This window comes from Callithrix jacchus, chromosome 14 (assembly GCF_049354715.1).
Source record: "Callithrix jacchus isolate 240 chromosome 14, calJac240_pri, whole genome shotgun sequence".
NCBI classification, from domain to species: domain Eukaryota; kingdom Metazoa; phylum Chordata; class Mammalia; order Primates; family Cebidae; genus Callithrix; species Callithrix jacchus.
Window position 1 is genome coordinate 55,117,748 of NC_133515.1, and position 14,753 is coordinate 55,132,500.

A 14,753-nucleotide genomic window follows, 5' to 3' on the forward strand; every position below is an offset into this window, starting at 1 on the left:
GTATATGGCATTTAAACTCAGCCTTCAAAACTGAATTTCCAATATTAGCTGAGTATTGTATTTATCTAAACAGTCACTACCAATTATTTCTCCATTCTTGAGATATTTATTTTGATTCTTCTCTTTGTTGCCTGGTACTCACTTTCATAAATTTCTTTGTTTCAAGATGGGCTCATAGATGTACTTCCCAACTTCTTATGTAGTTAAGAATATCTAGTTTTAGTTTTTATACCTGGATTATGAGCATCTTGGGTGACACTTTTTTCATAGCAGGACTTTGTAGACATTTTTCTACAGTCTTCAGAAACTGACTGTTGCTTGGTGAGATCTTAGGTTAGCCTCATTTTTGAATGCAATAGTTTACTTGCTTTTATTGTGTGCAGAAATGATTAAAATAAAAATTTTCTTAAAAATTACTAGAAGTTTAATATTTTAAACAGGCTACATTTTAATCATTTTTTTCCTTAAACATCTATCTTTAAACTTAATCAGCTCTTTTTCTTAATTTCAGGGAAATTTTCCACTTTTACATTGTGAAATATTTCTGGATTCTCCTAGAAGTTTTTCTATCATAGGATGCCCACTATAAATTATATTACATCATCTTTATTCCTGTATAGTACCTTATTTCTAATTGCTTTTACTGCTGTCTTTTCTTTCTGCACTTATTGTGAGTATTGTTAAGACTTCTGTATGTCAGAAATTATATACAGCTGAACCTCATAGTTCTGCAGGTTGAGTTTGTGGAAATGGGAAGGCTAAATTGAAGTGATATAAGGGAGTGATTGCATAGTACCTTTGAATCCGTGTTTGCACATCAACACTGACAATCTAAATTATTTTCAGTTCTTAATAAGTTATAGAGCAATTTTATGTATATCAGATCATTTAACCTTCACATGGTTCTGAGAGGTAGACAGGGAAAGAGTATTCTCACTTTCTGATGTGTTCAACTGATCAACTGAATCACTCTTTTATAATTAGAATAATTAGACAATGTCAATATAAAACAAATTGTTCTTAAACTAATCCAATATTTTTCTCCCTTGCCCATCTTCAAGATAAAGAAAAAACAAATTCTAATTTTCACTTCTACCCTTGCAACTGGAGGTGGCCAGGTGAACATCTGTCTGACTGAAATGATGAAAATAAATTCTGCTGCAGAGGTAGATTTGGAGAAAGTTTTTGCTTCTCTTATTAAAAGCCATTGCTGGCATCTCAGTCTCCTTCCTTCTTCCTCACCTTGACATGTACACAATATTTTTTTTTTTGAGACAGAGTTTTGCTCTTGCTACCCAGGCTGGAGTGCAATGGCACGATCTCGGCTCACCGCAACCTCCGCCTCCTGGATTCAGGCTATTCTCCTGCCTCAGCCTCCCAAGTAGCTGGGATTACAGGCATGCGCCACTGTGCCCAGCTAATTTTTTGTATTTTTAGTAGAGATGGGGTTTCACCATGTTGACCAGGATGGCCTTGATCTCTCGACTTCGTGATCCACCCGCCTCGGCCTCCCAAAGTGCTGGGATGACAGGCTTTGAGCCACTGCGCCCGGCCCGACATGTACACAATTTTAAGGGATGAGACAGTGATTATGGACTCATCAGGAAAAGGCCAAGAACAATTCAATTGACATTAACTCCAATATGATTGAGTCATGGAACCAGTGTCATCAAGCTGCCTGCCTATTTCTGAGCTCCTTAATACATGAGGAAAATAAGTGTTTCTTTGCCTAAGTCATATAAATAGTATTTTATGGTACTTGCTGCAAACGCATTCTTAATACTATCAACTGATAAGAATGTCAATGCAAGGAGATGATAATTTAGGCTCCAAATCATTATAAATTTATGTTAAATTTATATAATATAGAAATAGTCTAAGTGTGGGGACTAACACCTAAAATCCTGGTACTTTGGGAGGATCTCTTGAGGCCAGGAGTTCAAGTTTAGCTGGGGCAACATGGCAAGACCCTGTGTCTGTGAAAAAATTATATTAAAAAATCAACTGTGCATGTTGTCATGTGCCTGTAGTCCTAACTTCTCAAAAGGCTGAAGAGGGACAGGGGGTTGAGGATGCAGTGAGCTTTGATGGTTCCACTATACTCCAGCCTGGTCAACAGAGTGAGACCTTATTGCTAAAAAAAAAAGAAAAAGAAAGTGTTGAAATATAATAACAATCCTTTTTTCCCCTGATAATTGGAAAGATTAGGTTCTTTCCTTTTCCCCACCATAGAGTACTAGGATGTCACCTAGGAAGAAAAAATATTTAGCATTTTAACTCATTGGGCAAGTATTCAAAATAAATTGTTCCAAGAAGCAAAGTTAATTTATGCCAGTTGAATAGAAAATAACATTAGTTTAATTCATTGTGTTTCCAAGTAACCTAGAAGAATAACAATGACTAAAAATTTTCTGTGTATGAATCTAAATATTTTTCCTGATTTGAAAGACTGTGCTAGACACTGAATGATTATTTTCATTTACATGGTATAAGCAATTCACTTTCTCATACATCTTAAAAGTCTACCTACACAAGAGATAAGAATGATGCTGTTTTATATTAAAATTGATATAATTTCATGAATCATTTTTTATTGACTGATGATTTATAAACTATTCTCCTTCTGGAAAACCTCATTATTTTTTGAAGTCTCTACTACTTTCCAAAAAAACTTCCAACTTAATATGTATCCTACCATGTTGTGCCAATTTACAAGTTATGGGTGATCTGGGCAAATACTTTAATTGATTTTGAATTGTGCAGTTTGTGTCAGAACTACAAAAACATTAAATAATTCAGAGACTAACTGAATGAAACCTTATAATGCAGCACACCAAAGTTGTTTAGGCAAGGTTTTTCCCCCAATAATCAGATAATTATACATAACTAGTCATCATTACTTGAAACAAATTATGTTCTGTTGAAGCATGAAAGAGGTTTCCTGGCATTATTCTGAGATCAACTAATCTTACAGACAATAGGTGTCTGTCTGCAAAACCTGTTTACTGGTGTTATGGTTTGGTTGTATAGCATTGTGTAGTTGCGCTCTATAGTGAGCCCCTCTTAATTATATCATTTTTCAAGTAAATATTGTATTTTCTTATTTTGAAAAATCACAGGTTCAGTGAACTTGACAAATGTGTGTATATTTTGAATACAGAATGCTTTGTCTTTTATTCATTGTAGATTATCTGTGATAATACACTGCTCCGTGAGACAGCAGACTAGTGAAGAAAAAAAGGCGAGCAGTTATTTGCTATGTGTTTAAGTGCTTAAACAGAGGAGTTACTCTGCTTTCAGACATTCTTGCTTGATGAATTCACTGGAGGCAAACGGTTTAGAGTGCTGTGTCATGCCAATCAAGGGCATTAGCATCATTTGTGCAGTGGGAAAGCTTGTGTTTGGAGGAGGAGGGATTCTTTGGCTCTGTCTACACAGATTGAGTAAAATGGAAAACTAAGGCATTTATCCAACTAATTCTGGCAAAAAGAAAAAAAAGTAAGGTCAATTATTCAAAGTAGCTATAGATGGTAACGTTCCATTTTCTGCAACTGGAATTGTTTTTATGTTTGTGTTGAATGGAAGACCACACTAGGAATTCCCTTATGAAGCATCATGTAGTGAGTGGCCAAAATGAAAGGCACAACAAACTCTTCATTCCCTCATTGCTTAAGGGACTTACATATAGGCAGCATAATGATAAATCTCCTACTTCCATGTAAGAGTGTATACTGAAAAGATTAACATCATTTGACCACTTAACTTTTTAAAAATGGTACTCTGAATTTACAAGCTAAATTACTATGAGTTTGAGCATAAGTTATTAGACAATAGTGTTATTAACTCTAACAAAACGAAGATATACTGTGTTCAAACCACAGGGACAATTAGATTTGTGTGTGTGTGTGTGTGTGTGTGTGTGTGAGAGAGAGAGAGAGAGAGGAAGTTCCTACTTCCAAGTTTAAAATATTGTGATAATTCTATACTTTCAAAATTATGTAAGAGGTGTTTGAACCAGAGCAACTCCCATCTTGAGTAGGATCTAGGTAAAATAAAGCTGAAACCTACTGGGCTGCATTCCCAGACAGATAGGCATTCTAAATCACAGGATGATATACTTGGTCACAAGATACAGGTCATTAGACCTTACTGACAAAACAGGTTGCAGTAAAGAAGGCAGCTAAAGCCTATCAAAACCAAGATGGCCACAAGATTGACCTCTGGTTATCTTCACTGCTACACTCCCACCAGCACCATGACAGTTTACAGATGCCATGGCAATGTCAGGAAGTTACCGTATATGGCCCAAAAAGGGGAGGCATGAATAATCCACCCCTTGTTTAGCATATCATCAAGAAATAGCCATAAATATGGGCAACCAGAAGCCCTCAGGGCTGCTCTGTCTATGGAGTAGCCATTATTTTATAACTTTACTTTATTAATAAACTTGCTTTCACTTTACTGTATGGACTCATCCTGAATTCTTTCTGCATGAGATACAAGAACCTTCTCTTGGGGTCTGGATTTGGACAACTTCCCGGTAACAATTATGCCACAAGAAAAACTGCGCAGATAAAATACAATAAATTTAAATTAAACTTCATAAGGGAATCTTATAGAAACTTTAATCATTCAACATATATTCATTGAACAGTTTTAGGTAAATATTTTTCTTTTATATCAACTTCTAAATGTTATAAAGCACTCTCATTGGATAACTGCTTTCTTTCCCCAGCACCAGTCATTAAAGTCTGTTTTTTCCTTCTTACTTTCATGACAATAAATTAAGTTATGTGATATATGTAAATTTTGTTTATTAATTCTTTCCTTTGGAAAAAATTCCACATTATTATGCTAGATTTCAGTGTAAATTTTTTCTTCTGTTCCATCAATCTATTTGTCTATCTCTATGGCAATATCACCTACCTTAATTTTTAGTTTGTTATAAATTTTGGTGTCTGAAAAGGAAAGACCCCTCATTTTGTTTTTTATTTTAGGTGTATCTCTCATTTTAGAATTAGCCTGTAAATTAAAAACAAATGTAGGAATTTTAAGTAGAATAATTTGACTCATTCTAGGTGTCTATTGTTTTGTTATAAATCACTTTAAAATTAATGAAATAAAATAATAATCATTTTTATTTATGTATTTCACATTTCTGGGGGTTAACTGAGATCAATTAGGCAGTTCTTTCTTGAGGATCTCTCATGTGGCTCTTGTCTAATGGTGGCCATTTGTTCATTTATCTGGAGGAGAAAGCTGATGTCATCTGAAATGTTACTGAGGTTGTTGTTCAAAACTACTCCACGTATCCTATCCATGTGATTTCCCTACTTCCTCATGACATGGAGACCAGATTTCTGGAACAAATAAGAGTTCCAAGAGGACCTGGCAGAAGTCACATCAATAGTTATGACCTAGCCTTAGTATCAAATATTATTGTTTCTACCATAGTTCATCAAATTCAAGGGGATGAACAGAGACACACACACACACACCTTTCTATGATAGGAACATCAACAATACATTGTAGGAAGAATATATGAGAAAAAGAAAATCTGGCTATGGCCATATCTGAAAAAAAAATTATCTGTCACAATTCTGGAGATTAATTCAGGAAAAATTAACATCTTTACACTACTGAATTTTCCTATCCATGAACATGGTATAATTCTCTTTATTTAGGTTTTATTTTCTTTCATAAATAGCATATGTACATTTTGTTAAAATTATTACTAGATATCTTATTTTTTATGTCATAGTAAAGGTTATCTGTTTTAAAATGTTTTTCAACATTATTTGTACATAGCAAATTACTAATTTTATGTGTTTATTTTGTATTCAACACATGTGCTTTACCATCTAATTTATTCTAATAAATTATATTGCTATTGAATGAAGTTTTCTACAGTCTTATCATCTGTGACAATTCTTTTTTTCTTTCTATTTTACTTATTTAATATGCACATATAGTACCTATCATGTCTCAGACACTATTCCTTTTTTTTTTTTTTTTTGAGACGGAGTTTTACTCTTGTTACCCAGGCTGGAGTGCAATGGCGCAATCTCGGCTCACTGCAACCTCCGCCTCCTGGGTTCAGGTGATTCTCTCGCCTCAACCTCCTGAGTAGCTGGGATTGCAGGCATGTGCCATCATGCCCAGCTAATTTTTTGTATTTTTAGTAGAGACGGGCTTTCACCATGTTGACCAGGATGGTCTCGATCTCCTGACCTCGTGATCCTGGCCTATTCCTTTTTTGTGTGTGTGTGATTCCATTTTTATTTTTATTGGTGTATTTGCTGGTTTGTTTGTTTGTTTTCTTCAACTTTTATCTTAAGTTCCAGAGTACACATGCCGTATGTGCTGGTTTGTTACATAGATAAATGTGTGCCTTGGAGGTTTGCTATGCAGATCAACCCCTCATCCAGATATTAAACCTAGTATCTGTTAGCTATTATTTCTGATGCTCTCCGTCTCCCTACACTCCCTAACAGGCTCCAGTGTGTGTTGTTCCCCCACATGTCAGACACTATTTTGAGCACTAACAATATTAACTAATTTAACATTAATAACCTCCCTTCAGGTAGGTATTATTATTTCCATTTTGAAAGATAATGGAAAATAATGGGGCTCACATTATTCTTGCTGATGTTTTTTACTGCTTTGTTTGTATGTTTTGTGATTGAACCTGAATTCATATTCTTGAGAACTTTGTTTTTGCAAATTTATTGAGGCTTAGATTGAAAAGAGGTTCCTTTAAATAGGATTTGCATTTGCTTCTGCTACATGCCTGGAGAGCCTAGTGATTCAGCATCACTTTAATTAAATAATTGCTTTTAGTTTTATTTGAACATACCCAGGTGCTGTGGACTCTATCTCCAAACCCAGCCAGTGAATACTGGTTTGTGGTGTGAATTTCCAGAGAAGAGTTTTTTCTTCTAGTCAAGGTTGGATAAGAGCAAGTTGTCTTGCTGATCCCTTAGGAGAAGGTGACATTTCTATTTACACTGACAGGATGGCTGTTTGGGGCCCCAGATCTATGAAGAGGGTTACCTATTAGATGTCATCTTCTTCCCTTATGGGCACTAGTCCTCCATCTTCTGTGACCTGTGAAGGTGTGAATATGAAACTCAGGTTCATCTTGATTTGATCAGTGCCCTAAGAACAAAAATCACACTCACCGTTTTGCTTGGCTCTCTGGGTTTGTACTTTCACTTAGTTTTTGACCTATGCAAACTCCTAACTTTCTTACCATGTCATTGATATACCTAAAAATATGTATTTTTTATATTTAAACCAATATTTTAGTTGGTTCTCATAAAAGAGATCATTTTTGTTAAATTAATAGAAAAAAGTCTCAAGAAAACTATGTCACCTCTGTCTGAGTGAATAAAAGAAATAACTGGAGGAAATATTTTAAAAGAGAGATTATGTACCTGGGTTTGTGCTAACCATATTACTCACAACTGGCAGAGTGCAATGCAGGCAAAAGTGGTTTTAGTGGTAAGAGAAAGTAAGCGTAAATACCATAATGTTTTCAGAAGGTTCATACAAACTTGACATATACCACATTAACCTAAAAGGAGACACTCGAATTCACCAGGTAGTTCTAAGAATGTTAGTCTGGAGAGCAGCAGTGGTGACTACAACTATGAGATTGTTTACTGGTCTCAGTGAAAGAAACAGAGGGTGGGATGTTGATGTGGAGTCAGACTTAGTGGTCATGGCTCTGGATTGGCTATTCACAGGTCTAGCTTCTAAACTCACCTCTGCCATTAGTGGTTTGTGGAAAGTTGAGCAAGTTGCCTTTCCTCTCTGGGTTTAGTTTTACTTATCTGTAAACCGACTATGCAGATAACACATGAAGCAAAAACCTGTGGCCTCTCAGTCCTCAATTACTCCTTTACAGCTCCTCTAAGGCAAGCACAGTTCTTCTGGTAATATGCTCCTGCCTCCTCGTGTTAAAAGAGTCACTACTTAGTGATTCTAAAATGTTTATAAGCTAATAAGAGTCAGTTATTATTATCTTATTATTTTAGCATTATTACTGGAACAATGGAAGAAAGCCCAGATGACCCTATATAAGTGTTATTTATGAATGATGGGTACTCATAAGATTTTTAAACATAAAATATCATAAATCGTATCTTTGTGACAAATTGTTTTTGTGCCTCAAACTCCAGGTTTATTTTATTGTTGTTGTTCTGTTATTTCATCATCAGCCGTATTGTAAAACTAATGAAATTCAAGTTTTAGGGTGCCTGATTTATGCATTCCCCTTCCAAAGACCCTTTTCCTCTCATTTTAAAATAAACATTCACTTTTATGTTTAATGTCTTAATTATAATGTTTTGTATTATTAAAACGTGAGTTCCCCTCATTGTATACATTTCGGGGTCCACAAAACCTAAATCTGTCCACTCCAAAACTTTATTGAATAAAAATTACATATTTCTTCCTCATTTGCTTTGATTTATCACTACTCCAACTTTTATTAAACAACAAAAAAAGACAAAAACAAGATGCTATTGATTCAGGTGTACTTATAGAGAAACACGTTTCAACACAGTTTTGGCCTAATAGAATCAGAGGACAGTTTGACAGCTATGCAAAAGCTCTTCCATCTTTCATTACCTTCTAAAACTCAAACTTACACTCTTTTTTAAGTCTAGATCCTTGAAAAAAATAACAGGTCACAGTAGTTATGGTAATGTTTTGAGACTGCAAGTTGTTATAGTACTAGTGAAAAAAATACAGGTAAATTTTAATTTATTTCCCAATTTTGAGTGAGCAATCCTACCAGCCTCACATAGCATCTTATAGCTGCAAAAGCATTTATGAACAGTTGAATTCAGAAAAGGAGGATTTATTCAATTGCTTCGTGTAGTTTGAGAACTAAGATAACATGAGCAATTGTTAACTTCAAAATATTCTATCCTGTTTGTATTGTTTTTACATTAAAATTATACTCTCATATATATACACATATTGACTATGGCTGGCCATTTCTAGGAATTTGGGTATTTTTGTCAAAGGAAAGCAGCCTATTTTAAGATTTTATTTTACATATTTTATTTTTATTTTGAGGGGAATCCAAATATCTACATCATGAACTTAAATTCCTATAGCTGCCAGAACTGACAGAGAATTAGCAAGGCAGAGCCAAGTTCACGCAAGACTGTCTACGGAGCTCTTATAGCTAAAGACAAACCAAAATATTGACTACTTCTTCTCAAAACAGCATGTATAAGTTGTGGCTGAAATAAGCCTGATGTAAGAAAGAATACAGATGGCAGTATAATCATAGGCTGGGTCTACAAGATGCCAAACAACCCATTCAAAAGTGAAAAACTCAGTCGATCAGTTGGTGGTTTTGTCTACATGCCACCAAGCAACAGGCTTGACTGATTTCTTCACAAAATTGACTGAGCTTCTGACTATACTTGAGCAGATGTTTTATCGCTATGTATATTCAGTCTTAGTTGTCAAATCTATAACTCAAGTAAGCTCTTCTATGAATGATGAATTCCTTTCCTACATCGAAACACCCTGAAAGTGTTAAACAAAGCTCATCTGCAGTGTTTAATTCATCTTAGAACCTAGCTCAATGGATGTGCTTCACACAGTATAGCGTATACCAAACAAGAAATAGAATCTCCCAACTTTCATGCGTTGCTTTAATATTCTATTAATTCATTTGGTATCCTGGCTACTCAAATATACATTGAAAAGTAATTAAAATCCATTTTACATTCTTTTTGTTTTTAAGCAACAAGTTCCTTGGTATATACAATCTATTTGCCATCAATGTATCAAATTACTATCAACATTTACAATTTCTTTTGACATTTTGTTCCAAATCTTTTAAAAAAGCTCCTTTTCTCTAAAAGATAAGTCACAAAATCCTTCAAATATTTCATAACTAAAAATGAAAGCAATAAAAAAAGATTTTGTTTTAAAACAAGTTCTTTGTGAACAGAGATCTCATGCCTTTGGCCTCTGTTGTGTCCTCATCACCAGATATGGTATGGGCCTCAACAAATGTTGATTTAATGAATGATTAGATGGATTGTAGTATACTATTCTTCTAGCCACTGACAAATTGGGGCCTATTAAGAAGTGATTAGGGGAATAAATACTCCAATTCCGTCCCTTTTTGTTCTACAAATGTACTGCCCAAGCTTCTGTTGCCTATACCCAACTGGAAACCAGAAGGCAAGGGAACCTGTTAAGAGCTCATAGGTAGGTAGAGAGTGGTGGCAAGTAGCTCTGGAGCTGCAAACAGTGTCTACTATCTGCACACTGCTGTCCTCCATGCAATCACTGCAGATAAGAAGCAGTGATTTTTATAATTTTCACATACACAGTAATTACATATATACATATATACACATGTATGTTTAAATATAATAGACAGATGATAGATAGATCAAAATGCTCTCAAAACCTACAGATTGTTGATTTTTTCCCAAATCCCTTGAAAGTGTGCTGCCAAATAATTTTTAAATTTCTTTCCGATTATATTATTCTTTGATATGGACCGATGTGAATGTCTTGAAACACCATTTACCTTTAAAAGAAACATAAAACCTCTATTTAATTAAAAAAGTAAAATATGTTTTTTAAGAAGCTAGAAAATATAAGAAAGGGTAGATGAGAAGCATACTCATTCATACATGATGCTTCCAGGAGCCAATAGATGAATTTTTTTCTTAGTTCACAAGGCAGTCGTCAGGAAAGAAGGTGGTTTTCTGGGTCTGTCTCTAATCATTTCCCTTCTTTCTGATTTCTGTCCATATTCCATTCACCATTATATGCTGTCAGTTTTCGTCTTTTCAAACACAAAGGACAGGCAAGAGCCTGAATGGGGAACAAGCAAAGGACTCCACTCTGAGAAAGTGGCTCCAAAAATGTTTACTGCGTCGGCATTAATATCTTCCAAAGAAAAGAGCACTTGCCCATCTTTTGAGACCACAGAAGCAATTGCTTTTATTCAAAGTTACATGTGACATGCTCTAGGGGACAACCTCTATGTGCTTAATACATAGGTTTTTTTTTTTGTTTTTTACAATTTTAACAGTGGTCTGATGGGGAAATGTAACTTTTATCTTTATGAATTTCTGTATTACACTATGTTTTCTGCTAAGCAGTGAATGGAGTCTGACTTAGCCCAAGGACCTCTTCCCAGTTCATGGGGATGTCTTTTTTTTTTTTTTTAACCTTCACTTTAAAAGCAGAAAAAAACTTTCTTAACTTACTCAAAGGATGTGCAAACTATTTCTTCAAAGCTCTGAATTTCCTGAGCCTGAATTTTAAATAAAACCCACAAAACAGGATAAATTGAAAGGATTAGGAAAAGAAAAATCATACAGCATTTATTTTCAGGTTGAATAAGAAATTCTGTTTGGTTCAACAGAAGCAAGGTTCTTGTAGCCATTCCCCACCACTCACACCCATAGTCCTTTCTTTTGAAGCATGAATGTTTGCTCTAATCATTAAAGAAGACAGGTGCAAACCCTCTTTCCATAAGAGCTAATTTTTTTATACATTATGTTAGTAATAAGCACATGCTGCAAATATAGAGAAAACTCTTACAAATTTCCTGAAATCACTCATCTAAATACTATGCTACAGCTAAAACTATGCTATATTAAAGGTCTTGAGGAAGAAAATGTTAGGTACCATTACAAATATCTTATTTACCTAATTTGTAAAAACACACTGATTTTTAAAAATAAGCCTTTAAAGCAGTGATCCTACAATATATCTTCTTTGCGCAATGTGACGAGAAGCCAACAGAGTTGTTTTAAAATCAAAGGGGCAATTCTTTCACTTTTCCCAGGACTTTCACACCACTAGAATAAATTGTCAATAGATGCGGAATATTTGTATTGATTAATTCAGGATGCCAACTACTATATGATTCACAGAAGGCAAAAGAAATGCCAACGCTTTCACAATACAAATGACACATTAAGAGTATACTGTGGCTCCCTCACAACAGCTAGGCAGTTTTTGCAGAAAAAAGAAAAACCTTTAAACCTGAAGCTGAGCAAATGGACAACTTAAGAGAGCTGTAATTGACTCATTTATAGTTCTTCTTCTCTTAATATTAGGCTAGAATTTACTTAGTAAACCTTTACTATTTGAAGAATTCGGTAAAGATTTAGTTCCAACCAAAAATAAACTGAGGTACAAATGGTTTTAAGTCTTGACAAAAAAGTAAAAACATCTCTTAGGTGTATCAAGTATGATGAATATTTTGGCTATGTTGGGATACATAAACAAATGGAGAACTGAAGTAAAGTAGTCTTAAAAGTCAAGAAAATAAAAAGCGAAATGTTTTAATATTCATTACTGGAATGTAGATGCTTTGTTTGATTTTGTTAGAACATTTGTTTTGCATTTTATGGGGCTCCTTTATTTGGATAATTGCCTTAATTCACCACTTTGCATGCCCAGACAGATAATTAGTTAATAAGCTTATGTTAAGCACCTACTCTGTGTCAGATCTGAAATTATGAGTACGGATCCCATTTAACTGCAAGATTTGCAAAGGTGTTAACCAATGACATTTCGACAGAAAGAGAGCAAGTATTACTAAAAAGATTGGACAACCACAGCACTTACCAGGTTTTTAAAGTTTAAAAATAAAGCTCTTAATCTCCTAGTTCAAATATCCTCATTCCAAATGCAAATGTATTGAAGAGGGTGGGTGAACAGGTCAGGTTTTGTCCACAGGGAAACTCTGTGAACTGTTTAAAACTGCGGGCATACTCCTGGAGAGCTGCTTTGTCCTGAGTGTCCACAGAGTTACGATGTAGACTCCTTGGGGAGTCTGTGAGGAGAGAATACCTTATTGAAATCTCTCCACTGGGCAGCCTAACCTGGCACAGAGAGTATCCTGAGGCTCTTTCTCACCTTCTGAGACCTTGGGGAACCCTGTTGGCTTCTTTCTTGGCCTCCAAGAAGAGTCGGCGTCAAGGGAAGAAACTAGAAAGATATAGCAGAATACAACTGGTTCAGGAGAGACGCATGCTTGGCCCAGTATATTATTCAATGAGCCTTCCTCCAGGTAAGAGAAACGCTGTATGATAAACAGCAAAGAAACATCAATCTCTGGTCTTGAATGATAGGAATCACATCACGCAAACTGAAATTATCTAAACCTTAAAGTTTCTCCATCAGTAGCCTATGTTTTCCTCAATTTTTACTACTTTGGAGATCATCTGTATCAAAGTATAATAAAAAGGCAATTCAGGAGAACTATCAATTTAAAAGGGGGAAAAAAGCAAAAGCAAAAAAAAAAAAACCAGGCCTAGAGAGGGGACACAGCTCTGCATCAGGTCACTGAGTGTATTCATTATTTGTCCCTATTACCATGTTATGTCTTAATTACTCTGGTCTGGCTTCCTACCCGGGGTCACTATGTTACAGCTGGTTTTCTGCCCAACCCTAATTAATAAAGCCTCATTTAGTATCCAAGTTTATTGTAATAAACCTCTGCTGAGAGAAGAGGTTTTATTTAGCAGAAATAAAGAGAGAGAAAAAAAACCTAGAAATTATCAGAGTTGCTCTAACACTAACCTTGCACCATAAAAGGCCTTAGTTCAGGCGCTCTCTAGGTTACTTTTAACCTGGAAAGGACTTTCATTTGATTTCATTTGAAATTTCTGGCATAATTAAGTACAATGGTTAGATTCCACTTCAAGGAAGAAAAGGGACAATGGCTCCCAAACGCTCATAAATACATCATTCAGGATTTTTTAAACTGGTTATTCATTCACGTTTTTTTGCATTCAAATTAATATTATTTTGCAAACAAAAACGATGCTTTCAAACGGCAATATAAAAAAGTAATATACATTCATCAGTTTTCTTTTTCCTGTGGCACTACTTCTCTTAGTTTTCTGACACATCAAATAAAGACAAATTATGTGCTAGCCTGTTCTAATTTATTACATATAATTTCAGCCAATAAAACTTTGCAAATTAAAAAAAACCTCACCATCAAAAAATCTCAACACTATTATGTATGTCTCTGTCACTCTTTCCTCTCTCTCTCTCACACCAGACATACACACACAAAACCAGTTCTATTTATTAGAATTCACACAGCTCCTGAACAGATAGCTCATCTGCATTTTATCAGGTGTCTCTATAATTAAAGCTTATTGTAAAGTGAGATATTATTGGTATATTTTATTACTTGTCTATGAGACGCTGAACAAAGTAAGAGGCATAAATGAATTCAGTTTTACAGTACTTTGTTTTAAACAAATGTCACTTCCTACACACACATACCTAATTATCAGTTCTTACACATTCTGCCAAATATCAAACCTATAGTTCATAAGCCACACACACGACAGGCGGTAAATATATTCCCCCTAATTTAAAATTTTATTGCAGAATACCCTCTGCACTATGTTAACCTACACTAAATCACACCCTACACTCTCAGCTTTACTGGTGTTTACCTACTTCTGATTCAAAAGGAAAACAGTCCTAACTCCTGTTTCTACATATCTATACTAATAAAAATTTTAAAAAGAGAATGACTATATGTAAGAAAGGAATTCAAAACAGTGGCATAAAAGGGTTGACTTTAACTATAACAACGAATAACAGATTAATCCAAGACAGTTTTGGTTTCTGAAGGTTCTGTGTTCTGAATGTCAGGGTTTCTTTGCATATTTTTGTACATTTCAAAGGCTCCCGCAGCAGCCACGCAAAAATTAACATAAAGATG

General features: G+C 34.9%; 1 protein-coding gene across 1 annotated transcript in view; it reads right to left on the reverse strand.

The window, feature by feature from the left end:
* LOC144579164 (uncharacterized) overlaps positions 1-14,753 on the reverse strand; it is a 134,071-nt gene that overhangs the window by 66,290 nt on the left and 53,028 nt on the right. Inside the window, exon 3 of the mRNA XM_078348435.1 lies at positions 12,923-12,994. Coding sequence (XP_078204561.1) covers positions 12,923-12,994 — 72 coding nt within the window. The remainder of the gene's footprint in view (positions 1-12,922; positions 12,995-14,753) is intronic.